Raw genomic sequence first — 20123 nt, forward strand, 5'->3', positions numbered from 1 at the left:
AGGAACACTGTTGAGAAAATTTAGAGAACAGGTGCAAGCTGACTGCAGAACGATTCTACTACCGCCAACGTACATTTCGCGGAGGGACTACGAACATAAGAGAAATCTGAGCTCGTACAGAGGCATATACACGGTCTTTTTTTCCCTCGCTGTCTCTGCGAGTAGAACAGTAAATGACTAGTAGTAGTACAGGGTACAATTGGCCAGGCACCAAACGCTAGCTTGTGGGGTATGTTTGTAGATGTAGATGTAGGTGTGGATTCGGGGTTCAAAATGGCTCTGAGCACTATGGGACTTAACATCTGAGGTCATAAGTCCCCTAGAACTTAGTACCACTTGAACCTAACCAATCTAAGGACATCACACACATCCATGCCCGAGGCAGGATTCGAACCTGCGACCGTAGCGGCCGCGCGGTTCCAGACTGAAGCACCTAGAACCACCCGGTCACAGCGGCCGGCTAGATTCGGGGGTACGTCACTTTTAAACCTCGTCCTGTCTTTCAGATTCATGGTATTCATGTTTTCCCTGAATCGCGTAATGCAAATGGCGGGGTTGTTCCTTTGAAAAGGACACAGCCTATTTCCTTCCCTAATTTGAGCGTTCGTCCCGTCTCTAACGTCTTCGCCGTGGGCTTGATGTGAAACCCTAAGCGTCATTCCTTCTTTCCTTCCGTCCCTTCCCCGCCATCCTTCGCTCATTTCTTTGCAATGTGTAACATGGATAATTTGTGAATCAACTCCATTCACTGGTTCAGGACGTTTCGGTTTTCTTTCGTACAATTGTAACTACTTCCGCATCTTCTCTTTACAGATGAGAAAGCATGTCGCATCACTTCAGCAGCGCAGAATAGGAATGATAGGCCATTAAAACACTCTGGCGTCTACGAATATTTCTGCGTCGCCGAGTCTGAATTCTGAAATCGTGTCGGCATCGGAATTTCTCGGCGGACAAATTTATGCAAAAGCTCCGATTCGGGGAAGATCCCTCAAGGAAGTCTCAAGAATATTCTGACTCGAGACTAGGCTGCTTTTGTGGAGAGGAACATTTAACGGGGCGCGAGACAGAGTCGGGCGCGCGGCTTGTTACGGCGGTATTGTTAAGGGATCGCGCGCCTTCGCTGACAGCCGGCAAAGCCACTGTGTCGAGCAACAGGCGGAAGGCAGCAGCCACCCCGAGGCGACAGCTGGAGCCACCCGTTTGACGCGGAGCAGCTCTGTGGTCTGGAGAATGAACGCCACTCATCCGGCAGAGGCGGCTGGGAAGGCGGAGGAACTGCCTGTGTTTCGGAGATCAGCGCAGGGTTGTCTGTACGGCGGTTTCGTCAATGTTCTTACATCGGGCAGAAGAGGAGTGCGACAGCTAACTGTAATATATTTTACTATAATAATTCATGGCATATTTATTACCCACCGAACCTCACAAAAAGTCAGCTGGTCTTGTTCGCTCAATAGTGAAACAAATCAAAATACGTGAAAAAAAATCATTTAAATGGCAAGATCGCATAAAATATTTTCTGTTCAAGACAAACGGTTTCAACAATCTTAGCTGTCATGTTCAGATCTTAAACATTTTTTAGTAGTAAAAGTCATTTTACGCTGAACCTCGTGCACAAGGTGTTAAGTGGACAAAACTCATCACACTATAAACGTCTTTCATCACTAAAAAATTTGAAACATAGTTGTCCAGAAGGTCATATCCATACACATATTGCTCACAGATGCTTATTACACGATACAAATTCCGGATACAATTGCACATCTGTTTATATATGCTGGGCACATACTAAACAGTGCAACAAAATGGTTCTAAGCACTATGGGACTTACCATCTCAGGTCATCAGTCCCATAGACTTAATGGTTCAAATGGCACTGAGCACTATGGGACTTAACATCTGAGGTCTTAAGTCCCCTAGAACTTAGAACTACTTAAACCTAACCAACCTAAAGACATCACACACATCCATGCCCCAGGCAGGATTCGAATGTGCGACCGTTGCAGCAGCGCGGTTCCAGACTGAAGCGCCTAGAACCACTCGGCTACAGAGGACGGCATAAACAGTGCAAATCCACTTTAAATGGTGTAAGAGTTATCAGCGTTAAATGAACATGTTTTACTATAAAAAGATATTGAAGACCTGTAGATGACAGCTACGACTGTTGAAACCGGTTGTCTTGAATAAAAAAAAATTTGTGCGCTCTTGGCTTTTGAATGATTCTTAACAATTAAAATAGATCTGTCTTTAATACTCTCACAATAAGAAAATTCAATCATAATGTTTCCCTAGAAGACAAACAGAAGGCCTCATAAGTACTCATAAATACTTAGAAAGGGAGAGTCCTGATGGGAAAATTAAAGAAACTATTGGAGAAAGCAGAAACAACCGTATGAATATCAAGTGTCAAGCCAAAGCTAGGCGAAGAGGCGAGAGCTGAAAGTTAGAAGGACAAGAGCTATACAAACGAAATAAAACTGAAGCGAAGAGGAAGTAAATTAAAAGATGGGAGACGTGACACTGCGAGGAGAACTTGACATAGTAGTAAAAGACCTTAGTGGAAACAACGTCCTGGAGCAGACGACATTCCTTCTAAATTACTTAAATCCCAGAGAGAGCCAGCCCTGCCAAAGTTAACCCACCTTGTTTAAAGATATATGAGACAAGCGAAATATCCACAAACTTCAAAAACAATATAATAATTTTAATTTCATAGAAGACAGATGCTGGCAAGTGTGAAAATTTCCTAACGTACTTTTAATAAGCCGTGACTGCAAAATACTAACAAAAACTTTTATAGAAGTATGGAAAGACTGCTCGAAGCCGACTTCGGTGAACGTCAGTTTCGATTCCGGAGAAATTAAGGAACACGCAAGGCACTCCCAATCTTATGACATGCCCTAGATGATAGGTTAAAGAAAGGCAAACTTATGTTCGTATAATTTGTAGTTTTAGTGAAATGTTTTGACGAAACTGACTGGAATACATTCTCCTGAAATTTTGATGGTAGCAGTGGTAAAATACAGGAAGCGAAAAGAAATCGGACTGCACTTAGAAGAACCGAAGGATATAAATGGGAAGCACTGGTTTAGAAGGGAGCGAGAGAGGGTTTTAGCCACTGTCCACTGTCACTTAATTTCTATATATAGACATGCACTAAAGTAAACAAAGGAGGACTTTGGGAAGGTATTATAGTTCAAGAGACAAGAAAGTAAAAACTTTGACATTTGCAGAAGACATTGCAATTACGTCGCAGATGACTTTGTAATGTTGTCAGAGACGATGAAGGGCTACCAATACTAGCTAAATGGATTGAACAGAGTGCTAAAAACACCTTCCGTTAGAAGTAAAACAAGAGTAATAAAATGTAGTCGAAGAAGGCAGTACTGAGGGAATTAAGTTAGGAAATAAGTCTTTATGACAAGTGATCTGTTTTGCCCTTTGGAGGAAACAACTGATGATATGAGAGGATGCGACACATAGACTGGCTATAGCGGGAAAGTATTTTTGGAAAGGTGGAGTTTGTTAACATGTAACATACAGCGTGGTGCACGAAATGTGTTAACATTTTGTTTTTGAATACAAACATTATTGTCAATACAATCTGAAAGGAACATATACTACAATGAAGAGCCGTCCATGGAGATTTGTTCTAACTCAGCACATGCTCAATATGTCCACAATTTCGTTTAAAAAAAATGGTTCAATTGGCTATGAGCACTATGGGACTTAACGTCTGAGATCATCAGTCCCCTTGAACTTGGAACTAGTTAAGCCTAACTAACCTAAGGACATCACACTCATCCATGCCCAAGACAGGATTCGAACCTGCGACCGTAGCGGTCACGCGGTTTCAGACTGTAGCGCCTAGAACCGCTCGGTCACTCCGGCCGGCCCCATTTCGTTTCCTAACTTCCTTAAAATGAACACCTTAGTTAGTGATTACCCTACGGCACATGACTTCCGTAATTTCACTGCAAGCTTGAAGAATAAGTCTTCTGGGCTCCATTAAATCACGTGGACGTTTCGGGAAAATTTTTTTCCTTTAGGTACCCCCAAAGAAACAAGACACATGGATTGAGGTCTGGACTATTTGGGGGGCCAATTTTATCTGTCATTGAAGCGACCTGGAAACCTGAGGGAAATGATCCGCATGTCGAAATGCTCGTGTAAAAACTCCAACACAGTGTTTTCAGTATGTGGCCTTGCTCTATCTTGCATGAACCACTGCGCGTTGAAGGGCAAGGCAATAGCAAGAAGCTGTGGAAATTTATAGAGCTCAGAAGACTTATTCTTCAAGCTTGCAGTGAAATTACGGAAGACATGTGCCGTAGGGTAATCACTAACTTCAGTGTTCGTTTGAAGGAAGTTAGGAAACGGAATGGTGGACATATTGAGCATGTGCTGAGTTAGAACAAATCTCCATGGACGGCTCTTCATTGTAGTATATGTTCCTTTCAGATTGTATTGACAATAAAGTTTACATTCAAAAACAAAATGGTAACACATTTCGTGCGTCACCCTGTAATTTTAAATGCTAGGGAGGCTTTTCAGACGACATTGTCTGGAATATAATTTTGTACGGTATTGAAACTTGGGCAATAAGCGGCTTAGTCGAGAAGAGAACAGAAATTTTTGAAATTTGGTGTTACAGAAGAATGCTGAAGATTTGGTTAAATCTAACAACAAACCTGGAGGTACTGAATCGAACTTTGGGAAGAAAGAAGTGTATGGCACAACGTGAATAAAACAGGGGCCAATTGATATGACTCTTCATGAGGTATCAACATTTCCCTTTTCTGAATCTCCACACTTATAATTTGTAATTAAGGTGAAAGAGGTAGTTTTTCTATAATTACATTCTCTGCCTCGTGATGACTGGGTGTTGTGTGATGTCCTTAGGTTAGTTAGGTTTAAGTAGTTCAAGTTCTAGGGGACTGATGACCATAGATGTTAAGTCCCATAGTGCTCAGAGCCATTTGAACTATTTTGAACTAGAATTACACGTGCAGCAACTGATGAACCAGTGAAGACGTCGACCGGTAGCAGGGAGTCTTTTCGCGAGCGACAAGTGGCGCTGGGTGAACGTTGGTAGCCCTGTCAGGCGGCAGAGGCGAGGGGAATCCGTGGCATTCGCGTCACGGGGGAATGCAATCACCTGCGGCGCCGCCGCCTCCCTCCAGGCGTCGCCAACCCTCCAGCGCTGGAGATCCGCCTCGTTCACGCGCCGTTCTTTGCAGCTCCCACTCGATAATCGAATTACGCCGTCTCAAGAGATTTTCGCCTCTTCCGGGGAGCTGCGCGGTCGCTACGCCGACACGAAACCCGGCGGGGCCGTGCATTTTCTCCGGTAGTGTTAAAAAGCCACTTGTCGACTTGTTAAACTGAGAAGGAAGGTTTTCAAGGAGAAAGAGGTTAATTCACTGCTGCGTTCCATTTTTTGTCAACAGCTCAATGGCTACGATGATCACGCCCTGTGTCTCTTCGTGAACAACCAGGTGATCAAAAAGTCAATATAAATTTGAAAACTTAATAAACCACAGTATAATGTAGATAGAGAGGTAAAAAGTGACACACATGCTTGGAATGATATGGGTTTTAGAATAAAAAAAAAAAAAACACCCCATATTACTAGATGCGTGAAAGATCTCTTGCGCGAGTAATTTGGTGATGATCGTGTGCTCAGCCCCCACTTTCGTCATGCTTGGCCTCCCATGTCCCCAGACCTCAGTCCGTGCGATTATTGGCTTTGGGGTTACCTGAAGTCGCAAGTGTATCGTGATCGACCGACATCTCTAGGGAGGCTGAAAGACAACATCCGACGCCAATGCCTCACCATAACTCCGGACATGCTTTACAGTGCTGTTCACAACATTATTCCTCGACTACAGCTATTGTTGAGGAATGATGGTGGACATATTGAGCATTTCCTGTAAAGAACATCATCTTTGCTTTGTCTTACTTTCTTATGCTAATTATTGCTATTCTGATCAGATGAAGCGCCATCTGTCGGACATTTTTTGAAAGTTTGTATTTTTTTGGTTCTAATAAAACCCGATATCATTCCAAGCATGTGTGTCTATCTACATTATTCCGTGATTTATTCAGTTTTCAAATTTATACTGACTTTTTGATCACCCGGTATATTAAACATCCTCGATAATCAAATTTAGATATCCTAATACTCATCAACGTTTACCATTTACCCATTCACTGCCACTAAAATGTAATGCCAAACTAATTAGTTCGGAGATGGGGAATACGATCTACTTCTGTAGCTGTTTCTCCAAATTAAAGTCATTCTTAGCTCTCAGACATACTTGATCATAAACGTCAACTCTTTGGCAATAAGTAGCAGTATGTGTACTTCTGTTACTAAAAATTTAAAAAACTTACCACTTAAAGAGGCTGTAGTTAGAGTTTTATATGGAATAGTCGGGAAAATCGGAATAGGTTTGTAAAAATGCAGATACAGTAGTGATAAACATTTGGAAAAAGATGTTCTGCACACAAAATACAACCCTGAGATTGCTAAGTACGTAGCCGGCAGTCAGCTCAGACACATGCGGCGCTTCTTGATGTGCCACACCTTATGACTATGTATAGCCATGCAAAATCAGTTACATTTTTTAGTGTTTTACGCTCTTTTCATCATGAGTCCATTACAACGGCATGATTTCGTAAGTTGTACGCTGAGAATCTGAAGATGGCAGCTCCGACCTGCCGAAACTGGCAATCCAGTTGGTATCTACCTGCGGTCGAGGCAATAAAAACTTCATCTATGCAGCTTTCTTTACACTGAGTTCACGATCGCTCTCCAGCTCACAATGTCAAGTATTTATTATTATTTGTTTATGTAGCAGAGATTAGTCGTTTCACATTTATCTACTAGCGTAAGTCACAAATCGTACAGTCAAAGAGGGCTGTGTGGAATACCAAGTACTCGATACTGCCAGCCATAGCTTCTTTGACTTTATAACGGAAGAACGAACTGTATCCACATCCAAATATCGAGCTATACGTAATAACCTACTACTCTTTTACTTAACAGAGCACCTAGTTTTAATTGTTAGGGACATTTTCGACAAAACGTATCTCCAAACGTTTTTTCAAACTATGAAAATTGTTGTGACAACCTTAGCTTCTATGAATATGTCAACATGCCATCTCCTTCTTACCTCTCTAAAATGAGCCCTGTTATGTAAATAGGATATCGCAATACAGTTTTGCAGCTCAAAGTAACGGGAGCTACATTATAAACAAGTTGCAATTTGTGTATAACGTAGCTACCACTACTTTATGAGTTGCAGAAGTGCACATCGACATGCCATTTACGTAACATGGCTCATTTTAAAGAGGTAGGAAATTAAGAAGATGGAAGGTCGACATGTCCAAAGAATCTAAGATTGATGAGAGTTTCACACGGAGCTTTAGCCAACAACTGACAGAAGTACATTATGTGATCAAAAGCATCCGGACACCCGGCTGAAAATGATTTAAAAGTTCGTAGCGCCCTTCATCGGTAATGCTGGAATTCAATATCGTATTGACCCACCCTTAGCCGTGATGACAGCTTCCACTCTCGCAGGCACACGTTCAATCAGTTGCTGAAATGTTTCTTGGGGAATGGCAGCCCATTCTTCACGGAGTGCTGCACTGAGGAGACGTATCGATGTCAGTCAGTGAGGCCTGATACGAAGCCGGCGTTCCAAAACAGCCCAAAGGTTCTTTATAGGATTCAGGTCATAAGTCTGTGCAGTCAGTCAATTACATGGATGTTATTGTCGTGTAACCACTCCGACACAGGGTGTGCATTATGAACAGATGTTCGATTCTGTTGAAAGATACAATCGCCATCCACGAATCGCACCTCAACAGTGGAAAGCAAAAAGGTGCTTAAAACATCAATGTAGCCCTGTGCTGTGACAGTGCCACGCAAAACAACAAAGGGTGCAGGCCCCTTCCATGAAAAACACGGCCACACCATAACAGCACCGTCCCTGAATTTTACTGTTGGTACTACAAACGCTGGCAGATGACGTTCACCGAGCATTCGCCATACCCACACTCCGCCATCGGATAGCCACATTGTGTACCGTGATTCGTCACTCCACACATCGTTTTTCCACTGTTCCATCGTCCAATGTTTACGCTTCTTACACCAAGCGAGGCGTCGTTGGCATTTACCCGGCGTGATATGTGGCTTGTGAGCAGCCGCTCGACGATGAAATCCAAGTTTTCTCACCTCCCGCCTAACTGTCATAGTACTTGCAGTGGATTCTAATACAGTTTGGAATTCTTGTATGATTGTCTGGATAGATGTCGGCATATTACACATTACGACCCTCTTCAACTGTCGGCGGTATCTGTCAGTCAACAGACGAGGTCGGCCTGTACGCTTTCGTGCTGCACGTATCCCTCCACGTTTCCACTTCACTATCACATGGGAAACAGTGGATCTAGGGATGTTTAGGAGTGTGAAAATCTCGCGTACAGACGTATGACACAAGTGACACCCAATCACCTGACCACGTTCGAAGTCTGTGAGTTCCGCGGAAGGCACCATTCTACTCTCCCACGATGTCTAATGGCTACTGAGGTCGTTGATATGGAGTACCTGTCAGTAGGTGGTAGCACAATACACCTAATATGAAAAACATATGTTTTTAGTGGTGTCCGGATACTTTTGATCACATAGTGTAGGTGAAAGAAGCACGACAGATGATTAAGAGTTAACTCTGAGAGAAGAAATAATGAAGGTAGCAGATGCAGAAGCAAGCAGATAGCAAAGCCCAGTGTAAGTCATTCGAGACTAAATTTGGTTAGCCACAGGATAAAATATAAGAATGCAGCAAATGATTCAGGGAAGTAGAAATGAAATTGTGTAAATTAGAATACTGAGAGAGAGTGCAAAGCGGCAAAGCTGGAATGGTTAGAGGAGGCAGCAAACATACATGCTGTAGACAGCAAAATTAAAGAACTCTTTGCAGAAAAGAGCTGTACTAGCATCAAGAGTTCAAATGGCAAGTCAGTACTGAACAACAGAAGCTGCCAGAAAGAACAAACAGTTTTATATCAGCTGTTGGTAGTTCAATACGATTTCCAGTAAAAAAGGAAGAACTTTACAAAAGGAAGTAATCTCGAATGTATTATAGCAGCAGGGCTTTTGAGGTATCGTCCAGTCAATTGCAATAGAATGTCTAAAATATTTCGATAAGTGTGCTCCAAATAAAGAAGAACTTTACAAAGGAAGTAGAGTCGAATATATTATAGCAGTAGAATTTTTTAGGTATCGTCCAGTTAACTTCAACAGAAAGGCGTCTTGAATAGTTCGACAAAGGTGCTCCAAATTCGTAAGTATGTCCATAAATAGAGATGACTGTGCCAGTGTTTCTGTTCCACTGAAGGAAACAATATTTAGCATCTTCCACTTTGTAGCAGTATGCTTCTCTGCCAACCGGCAATTTGGAGTAGTCACTAATCAGCTGATTACGCCAGTAAAATTATTTTGATAATGGTCGCTGGTCTGTATCTCTAAGTCGTGAGAAATTTTTTAGGTAAAAAATCCAACCATTGTGCTGGAAACATATTTCTGTGTCTACGGCTCCAACCTGAGAACCAATGTGAGGTGTACGGTGGAGAGTACTTCCCCTTTTATCGTTCGTTAGGGATTCTTCCCGTTCCATTCGGAGTGAACTGCCGGAAGGGTGACTGCTTAGACGGCTTTATAAACGGTATAATTAGTCTGATCTTCGAATGAAAGAACAATTTTATTGTTACCAGTGGCTGGTAACAATAAACTTGTTATTTCATTCTATATCAATAACAGTCACGATAAAGCCCAACCCAAAATGTTCGCATTTATAGTCTAATCTTGTTTCTGTGATCCGCACGGGAGCTATTCATAGGAGGACTCAGTACATTCCGAGATACCTCATCTAAAGCTTGTTTTTGAATATACGTAGACTTTCACGGGATAGTTTGTCTTGTCCCCACGTATAGTGTTACACGTTGATGGCGGGATACGGATTCGTCGAGAATCATGTTCGGCCATTTAAGTTTGCAACGCAACAGGGCACATTTAACGTAAGGGATACAGGTGTTCTCTTTCGGGAAATGTTTACACCGGATGAAATATTGCCTCTGTTTACTTCTTCTGTCGACTCTCTCTCTCTCTCTCTCTCTCTTTCTCTCTCTCTCTCTCTCTCTCTCTCTCTCTCTCTCTCTCTCTCTCTCGACTCTCGCTTGAGAACGGTAGAAGAATCTATTATCCAATCATGTACACAAGATGTCACTGAAAAGAGTTTCGACCAATCTCTGTAAGTCGTAAGCGGTGGCTGAGCGACCACAGTTCACTTAAGACTTTCGGTCTGAATAACCATGGTCAACATGGAAATATACTCACTAACGTTTCGTCCGTTCTGCGGGAGACATCTTCAGAGACAAATTTGACAATGACGTCGCTGAAGATGTCTCCCGCAGATCCGGACGAAACGTTAGAGAATTTTTTTTTTTGATTCGAACACTCTCACCACGGAAGTTATAACTGAAGTAGGCACTGGCCGTGAGAGCCTTCATTGGTTGATCTTACATCCCCAACAACTAGCGTACTTCGTAGAAACCATGCCATGATGTGATGCTCATTCATGGTCATTCAGACTCACTCTATTTCAGTTATCTCGTTCCAGATACATTGTTTACACAGCTCTTGGGTAATTCTGAAGTACTGCACGTGTTCTTGCTCTCATTCGAATGCACGGCCTCATTTCACACGTGTTGGTTTCAGTATGTGTTCAGTCTTCGGGCTAAATTGTAGACTAGGTGTACCTCTACACCTGGCGGTGCGCTCACCGCGCTGCCCTCCTATGTTGCAGCCTGCAAGCAGCTGGAGCACGGCGTGCAGGCCATCTTCGGGCCGTCGGACCCGCTGCTGGGCGCCCACATACAGTCCATCTGCGAGGCGCTCGACGTTCCGCACGTCGAGGCGCGTCTCGACTTCGAGCCCAGCTTCAAGGAGTTCTCCATCAACCTGCACCCCTCGCAGGAGCACATGAACCGCGCCTTCAAGGACCTCATGGCCTTCCTCAACTGGACCAAGGTCGCCATCATCTACGAAGAAGACTATGGTAGGTCTACCAGTCTACGATTCTTTCTCCGCACCCAAAACTAGTGACACACAATATACTAATTCACAATGCACCCCAAAGTTTTGTGTCAGAGATGCATTTGCATGATTTTTCTGTTTATATGAGGTAGTGCTTCCTAGTTTTACAATTGCAAGATATAAGGGAGACAAGATAAAACTGACAGCGTAAAATATTTCATGCGCCTTAACACAGGCAACTCAGCTTACATTACCTAAACCACAGATAGAAATTGTAAGTTGGTTTGACTAACTTAGTGTGCATGAAACGTTATCCATGCATATTTTATTCACCTTGTATTTTCTTGGCTGTGTATGTCACAAGTATTTTTAAATAGCCGTACTTTCCAACCACCAACAGCTGCTGATAAATAAAAAGGAGGGTATAAGATGAACATCAACAAAAGCAAAACAAGGATAATGGAATGTAGTCGAATTAAGTCGGGTGATGCTGAGGGAATTCGATTAGGAAATGAGACACTTAAAGTAGTAAAAGAGTTTTGCTATATGATCGAAGTAGAGAGGATATCAAATGTAGACTGGCTATGGCAAGTAAATCGTTTCTGAAGAAGAGAAATTTGTTAACATCGAGTATAAATTTAAACGTCAGGAAGTCGTTTCTGAAAGTATTTGTATGGAGTGTAGACATGTATGGAAGTGAAACGTGGATGATAAATAGTTTAGACAAGAAGAGAATAGAAGCTTTAGAAATGTGGTGCTACAGAAGAATGCTGAAGATTAGTTAGGTAGATCACACAACTAATGAGGAGATATTGAATAGAATTGGGGAGAAGAGGAGCTTGTAGCAGAACTTGACTAGAAGATGGGATCGGTTGGTAGGACGTATTCTGAGGCATCGAGGGATCACCAGTTTAGTATTGGAGGGCAGCGTGGAGGGTAAAAACCGTAGAGGGAGACCAAGAGATGAATACACTTAGCAGATTCAGAAGGGTGTAGGCTGCAGTAGGTACTGGGAGATGAAGAAGCTTGCACAGGATAGAGTAGCATGGAGAGCTGCATCAAACCAGTCTCAGGACTGAAGACCGCCGGCCGAAGTGGCCGTGCGGTTAAAGGCGCTGCAGTCTGGAACCGCAAGACCGCTACGGTCGCAGGTTCGAATCCTGCCTCGGGCATGGATGTTTGTGATGTCCTTAGGTTAGTTAGGTTTAACTAGTTCTAAGTTCTAGGGGACTAATGACCTTAGCAGTTGAGTCCCATAGTGCTCAGAGCCATTTGAACCATTTTTGACTGAAGACCACAACAACAACAACCGTTTCTATCACCATATCATCTTTTCTTTTAGGGTTGAAGGGGTGGGGGGTTATGAGTCCTCTGACTGGTTTTATGCAGTCTTAAGACATCAGAAATTTCTTATAACAGCCTGTAATGTTCTTACTGTGGCGTCAAGTAAATTCACTTAGATCTACATCACTGAAACTGTACAGTCACCACAGCTCGCACGAAACTCTTCTTTCTTTCATTATTTTACATGTTTCACTCGAGCACCGTCAGATGTTAATTTTATTTTTATTTACACGTCTAGTTCCACAGGACCAAATGGAGGAGCAAATCTCCAAAGTCATGGAACGTGTCAGCATATGAAATAACAACATCAAAGTAATAACAGATAAAACAAAATGTTTGTGAACCGAAAAAAGAAAAGCCATGAGTTTAAGTAAATGCAATCAGCAATATAACATAAGAATCACCTTAATTTTTCAGGGAATTCCTCAACTGAATGGAGGAGTGATCCATGAGGAAACTCTTCAGTTTCGATTTGAGTGCTTGGATTACTGCTAAGATTTTTGAATTCTTGTGGTAGCTATTGGAAATGGATGCAGCAGTATACTGCAGACCTTTCTGCACAAATGCAGTTTGATTTCTGGTGAGTATTAACTGAGTGAAAATAGCTAATTCTTGGGAATAAGCTGATATTGTTAACAAGAAAAGACAGTAAAGAATATATATATATATATATATATATATATATATATATATATATATATCGAGAGGCTAATGTCAAAATTCCCAGAATAGAGAACAGGGGTCGACGAGAGGTTTGCGAACTTACACCACTTATTGCCGGAACTGCCCACTTCTAAGCCAAAAATATCCTTTTAGAACATTTACCCGAAATATAATACACGACATAAGCGAATGAAAATAAGAAAAGTAGACTAATTTACGGGTCAAACGATCACTTACTTCAGGTATCGTCCAAATAATAAAATGAGAGCATTAAGTTTTGAACAAAATCCTAAATGTGGGCTTTCCACGATAGTTGTGATAGATGTGAACAACTAGAAATCGAAACTGTTGAGTTTCACTAATCATATTCCCATTATGTGAAATTGTGTGTTAGAAACTGTAAAAATTGAGTCTTACTGTGATTTAGCTTTAGTTTATTTTCTACAAGCCATCAACTTATGTCATGAACAGCACTATTTGAAACAGAGCCAATGTTGCATACAATATCCTTCAACACCAAGCTAATGTCATCATCAAAAAGAAATATTTTAGAACTACCCGTAATACTAGAAGGCATATAATTTATATAAATAAGGAACAGGAGTGGCCACAACACTGATCCCTGGGGTACTCCCGCATTTGACCGTTCCCCACGCAGACCCCACATCACAGCCATTCTCAACGCTGTGGTTAATGACCTTCATCTGTCTATTGTTAAGGTAAGAGGTCAGTCAGTTGTGAGCTACTCCTCTCATTCCGTAATGGCCCAATTTCTGGAGCATACGTTACAAATAACTTGTAGACCTGCGCTACGTAAATTCTGAAGATGCTCGCGCTGGACGAGTGAAACATATAAAATAAAGAAAAAGTTAAAAAGTTAAATGCGACTTGTGGCGGCTCCACAGTTTTATGTTCGAACAGTCGCTGTTCCCCTGCAGGCAAATACCTGCGCTCGCAAAATCTTACATACTTGCTTCAGTAAACGCAGATTGTGGTAAGTAATTTTATGAAAACTGAAAATGATGTGTTGATCGAAATTAGTAGTTAATATTTATTTATGAGTAACTGTTAACGGTCATAATGACTAGAGTAGTCCTTAAGTAGACAGCAACTGGTGTAAATTTAGTGTAATGACACATCACTGCTACAATTGTTGCTCATCGAAACAAGGGCAATAAGCGACCAACAAGGTGTGTGTCAGCATACTAATCAACACATTAAGGGTAACACAAACAAATATCCCAAACATTTTACGAAGCACAACATTTTAACAGTACCGGACACACCTATTACTACCATATTAGTTAAAAGAGTAATTATTTCCTGGCACATTAGTAGCTATAGTAAGTAACTGGCTTCCACTATATCCGAAGTTCGTCCTTGGATCAATTAGGAGAAACAGATGGATGATTTGCAACGAGACTAGGACCGTAATGCTGTATATTTATTTGAAAGTGACCGTTTGTGATAATTGTATCACGAATGACCTATTACTGTGATCCACCAAATTATCGGGAGCCACACTTGCATATCAGCAGAACTGATTTCGTTAGCCTATAGCGGAACCACTACTTAAAACCGTTCGTCTAGGGTAATTAATTTGCCAAATTGACGATAGACGAGACAGGTGACAATCTGATTTTTAATCCAGTTTTGATGCACTCTTGCAGATATACCGTCTCGAACATTAGGCTAAAGATACATGGCTCATCCTAATTTCACAGGAGGTTGGCGGCTGTGATAACATGGAGCGAATAATGTTCACATTACCAGACACAGGACTTATTAAGCGTGATATGTGCGTCAACTAGTATTAGATTTGTCAGCAAAGCAAGATGACCGTCTTCTGCACCCCCAAAGCAAGCGAAGCGTTGTTCCCAAAGCACATTTGCACTCTTGCTGTCATTTGCTTCCAAAGTCTCCGAATCTTAGTCTATTGAAGAGTTCAGATGTGTGTGAAATCTTATGGGACTTAACTGCTGAGGTCATCAGTCCCTAAGCTTACACACTATTTAACCTAAATTATCCGAAGGACAAACACACACACCCATGCCCGAGGGAGGACTCGAATCTCCGCCGGAACCAGCCGCACAGTCCATGACTGCAGCGCCTAGACCGTATTGAAGAGTAACAAGGCTTCATTGACCATTATTCATCTTGTTACCCATATGATTCTGCGTAAGTATCGTCGACATGTTCACCGACCAGTCAAGCTACTCATACCTGGATACTCCTACCAACGTTTCTTTGCCACACTGTCACATCTTCTGTTCTTCAGGAAGGGAAAAAAGAACGGTATTACATACGCTTAATAGAGCTTCTTCCTGCATTTTTATCTGCCTACACAATTTTTTACATTCTTCTGTTACGTGACACATCGGATGCATCCTCCTTTCTGTTTCTCCCATTGTACCTAGAAACATATCCGAAACTTCTTCGTTAGTAATTCTCAGTCAGGCAGCCCTTTCGTAACTTTCTGGTTTCGCTTTTTGGAATGGAACCTTTGACGAACAGTGAATAATATTGCGGTTGGTTGAACGGAAACATTATCATCAGACTACGAAGGTCACTCAAAAATTGAGTTTCCCTATATTTAAAAAAAGTGAAAGTATTTGCATGTCGACAGACCTCTGACGTAACAGTCATATGATAGCCGGACAAGTAGAGGCCGCTGCCAGGTGATCTCCAGCAGGGGTTCAAAATGGAGGCTCTGATTCTATTTCCCGCCGCCTGCGAGTTTCGCTCAGTGCCGAAGATTCAGTGCTCAAAACATAGCGCTTATCGAAATTTATCATCAACTGTGTTGGGTTTACCAGCGAAGGGTCACGAGCGAGTAGATATTGCGTCGTTAGTGTAAGCAGCTCCCCGAAGGTAGTCAAGTGGCCATACTGAAGAGAGCCTCGAGCAATCGCCCCTCATCAATGGTAACATTGTGCAGCTGGTGCGATAGCGCATTGTGGAGATCCGTAATCTACGATTACAGATCCACATTTAATGCACATCTGCATGACTGCTCTCCATTTCCTACAGAGTGCCTGGAAGGGGGTTCATCGAACTATCATCCGACTATTTCTCTACCGTCCCACTCTCGAACAATGAGCGAGAAAAGCGAATACTTAAATCTTTCCGTGCGAGCTCTGATTCATCTTATTTTATTACGGCGATCGTTTCTCACAATGAATGTGTGCCTCAACAAATTATTTTCCTATTCAGAAGAAGAAACGTGATGGTTGAAACGAAAAATACCTTTCGTTATATTGCCACCCCAAATCGCGTAACATCCGTGGCAGTCTGTCCCCTATTGCGCAATAATACAAAAGGAGTTGTCATTCTTTGAATTTTATCAATATTTTGCTTCAAATCTATCTTTTAATGATACTGCAATAAGCTGGAAGAGGATGGACAAGCACAGTGAAGGCAGTCTCGTCAATAGAACAGCGATGACTTTCCTCAAAATCGCGATCCTTGTTGCATGACATTGTTACCAATCGCCTGCAGTTGAAGCAAGCGTATGCCAGGTAGGTTCTGAAAATAAAATTATTGGTTTAGGATAGGTTTGGTATTTCTGCAACGGTAGCGTGATGACGGTTTCGATATTTTCGACAGGATATTCACGGGTGATGAGGCGTGGGTTGGTCATTTTACTCTAGAAATCGAGCAACAGCCGATTCGTTAGCATTTCAGGGGATCTCAAGTTAGGACGAAGTTCAAACAGACTGCGTCGGTGCGGAAAGTGATGTGCGTGGTATTCTGGGACAGGAAGAGCCATATGCTTATTGACTTCCTGCCAAGGGGTGAAACAGTGAACTTTGAACATTGCTGTGAAACATTACGGAAATTATGACGATCCGTTCAAAACAAGGGGAGTGTTATACTCCGTGCTGATTCATGGCAATGTTCGCCCACATGAGTTTAGGCGGACAACTTTTATGAAGGTGTTCGGCTGGAGGCTTTTTGATATTCCGTCGTATTCCCATGGATTTTATTCCCAGCGATTTCAACCTCGTTAACTTCCCATACTCCGGTCATCATTTCCACAATATCGAAGAACTGAGGAAGTTTATCCACTTCTACGATATGACATTGTATCAGTCGCACATCGACATACGTACTCCTCATGCATGGTGGAATGTACCACCTACCACAACTAGTCATTTCCATTTCCTTTGCTTTTAGCTCCCAAAAAGACTGAGGGCGAAACGAGTGTCCATAAGCCACAGTACAAGCGTAATTTGTTTCATCTTATATTCGTGGTCCTTACAGGAAATGTACTTTAGTGGCAGTAGGAATGCTCTGCAGTCGACCTCAAAGGCCGAGTCTCTAAATTTCCGCAAGCGAAAAGAGCGTAGTCTTTCCCCAGGAATTTGACTTCACGAAGCATCTCCGTAATACCTGCGTGCTAATCGAGTCTTATCGGTAACAAATCTAGCAACACGCCTCTGAATTTCTTCGATGTCTTTCTTTAAACCGACTCGGTGGAGATCCCAAACACTTGAGCAGTACTCAAGACCGGTTCGCCCTAGCGTGTCCTACTTACCGTCTCTTTTATAGATGAGCTACACTTTCCCAAAATTCACCCAATAAAACCAAGTCGAACGCTCGCCTTCCCTAGTACTAAACTGACGTGCTCGTTGCATTTCATATCGCTTTGCAACGTTATGCCTATATGTGTAACCCATGTGACTGGGTCGAGCAGCACACTACCAATGATGTATTAGAGCGTTACGGGATTGTTTTTCCTAGTCATCCGCATTAACTTACATTTTTCTTCATTTCGATCTAGCTGCCATTCATCATATCAGCTAGGATTTGAGTCATCTTGTATTCTCCTACAGCCATCTGCAACAACCGTAAATTGCTGATAACCCTGTCCGTCAGATCTTTTATGTACATGGAGAATAAGACAGTCCTATCCCTTTTCCCTGGGGCTTTCCTTATGATACCCTTGTCTCTTAGGAACACTCGCCATAAGGACAACATACTGGGTTCTATTACTTGAAAATTCTTCCATCCGTTCACCTGCTGTGAAGCTAATCCGTATGCTTGGACCTTCGTGACGGCAGTGGTGATTATAATGAAAAATAGCTCGATCCCTGCTGGATATGTTTCCAGTAACTATCTTTCCTTAAAAACTACAGGCGAACTTAAATGTGGACGACCCTCATATAATGAAGTAGGTTTTGGACTTATTTACTTCCTCCTGTGACATTAAAGAAAATATTAGTGATAGTTCTGTAAATATATTGAAAGAAAAATTAAAACTTTACTCATTTTTCCCACTCTGTAAGTAAGTATGACACGACGTCTGTAATTACTTTCTCGACATGCCAAGTCTTTACAAATTACAATAATTTTTCTGGAATCACAGTAAAACGAACTTTCCTCCGAATTTAAAGTAGTGAACTGCAGTTTAACCGAGGTGAATATTCAGTCTCAATTAATTCTCCTCTGTCTAAGAGTCTTGGAAGTACAAACGGCCAGATGCCTTATATTTCCGCGGAAGACTTGGCCGTGCTTAACGTGGCGGCAAACTCCCCCGCAGGAGTTCGCTATAAAGGGCGGCAGTTCGCAGTTTTCCGTTGCGCCCACCTTGTCGCTTGCTTCGCATTATCAGGATTAAATTTCCTCTTCTGTTTGTTTTTCAGGAGACGGAAAGGCAAATGGTGGGCGAACTCTGACTGCCCTGATGTTCCTCGTCTCGTGGGGACGAATGGCTTAGTTAGAAAGACAAGTTTAGTAATGTCGAAGAACAGTTTTCGTTCTGCAACTTTGATCGTGAATCCAGTCTTCCGTCAAATGCCTTAATTACATAATGTTGTCATTTTGCAATCGAGCTTGCCCCCCTTCTTGCAGCGGTGTACCGTAGGTCTCTAGAAGAGCGTAGTGTTCCAAAAGATTGGAAAAGGGCACAGGTCATCCCAGTTTTCAAGAAGGGACGTCGAACAGATGTGCAGAACTATAGACCTATATTTCGAACGTCTATCAGTTGTAGAATTTTGGAACACGTATTATGTTCGAGATAATGACTTTTCTGGAGACTATAAATCTACTCTGTAGGAATCAGCATGGGTTTCGAAAAAGACGATCGTGTGAAACCCAGCTCGTGCTATACGTCCACGAGACTCAGAGGGTCATAGACACGAGTTCCCATATAGATACCGTGTTTCTTGACTTCCGCAAGACGTTTGATACAGTTCCCCACAGTTGCTTAAGGGGGGTAGGACGTCAAACGGGCCGACTTGGAGCAGGAGAGGCACCACAGGACATTTTAATTCCTATGAAACTCTAGAATTTTCCAAATCTATTAAAAACTGCGGTAAAAATTCAGATAATAAACTGTAGAATTTGAGTTTTTTCTAAACATGAAGTTCAAAATATAACAGGTCATTCATTTATCCGTAAACTAAAGAAATTCTAGAATTTCATACCCCTGTAAGTATGGTTTGTATGCTGTGCTAGATTCGTCGAATAATCTCTCCTATTTATGAAGAAAAGTGTACCTACAGTAACAAATGCAGCCAATAGTAAGCGAAAAAATGATGAAATTTCAAATATAAAAAAAAAACAAAATTGTTACGTTTTTGAACTTTCACTGCCAAGTGTGTGAATCCTGAATCCTTTCTGGTCATGTTGACAAAGTTTTATGAATTTTTCTGTAAAAGTATGGGCAGTGGAAGTTACAATGTCCTGTACTGCCTCTCCTGCTCCATGTTGGTCCTGTTGACGTCCTAACCCCTTAATGAACAAAGTAAGAGGATATGGACCGTCAGACCAATTCTGTGATTGGATTGAAGAGGTCCTGGTTAACATAACGCAGCATGTCATTCTCAGTGGAGAGAAGTCTTCCGAAGTAAGAGTGAGTTCAGGTGTGCCGCAGGGGAGTGTCGTAGCACCGTTGCTATTGACAGTGTATATAAATTACCTTGTGGATAACATAAGAAGCTCACTGAGGCTTTTTGCGGATGGCGCTGTAGTGTATCGAGGGGTTGTAACAATGGAAAATTGTACTGAAATGC

General features: G+C 42.1%; 1 protein-coding gene across 1 annotated transcript in view; it reads left to right on the forward strand.

Moving 5' to 3' along the window:
• LOC124778806 (glutamate receptor ionotropic, kainate 2) overlaps positions 1-20123 on the forward strand; it is a 1316354-nt gene that overhangs the window by 518552 nt on the left and 777679 nt on the right. The window contains exon 3 of the mRNA XM_047253669.1: positions 10871-11122. Coding sequence (XP_047109625.1) covers positions 10871-11122 — 252 coding nt within the window. The remainder of the gene's footprint in view (positions 1-10870; positions 11123-20123) is intronic.

Source organism: Schistocerca piceifrons, chromosome 1 (genome assembly GCF_021461385.2).
Source record: "Schistocerca piceifrons isolate TAMUIC-IGC-003096 chromosome 1, iqSchPice1.1, whole genome shotgun sequence".
Lineage (NCBI taxonomy): Eukaryota > Metazoa > Arthropoda > Insecta > Orthoptera > Acrididae > Schistocerca > Schistocerca piceifrons.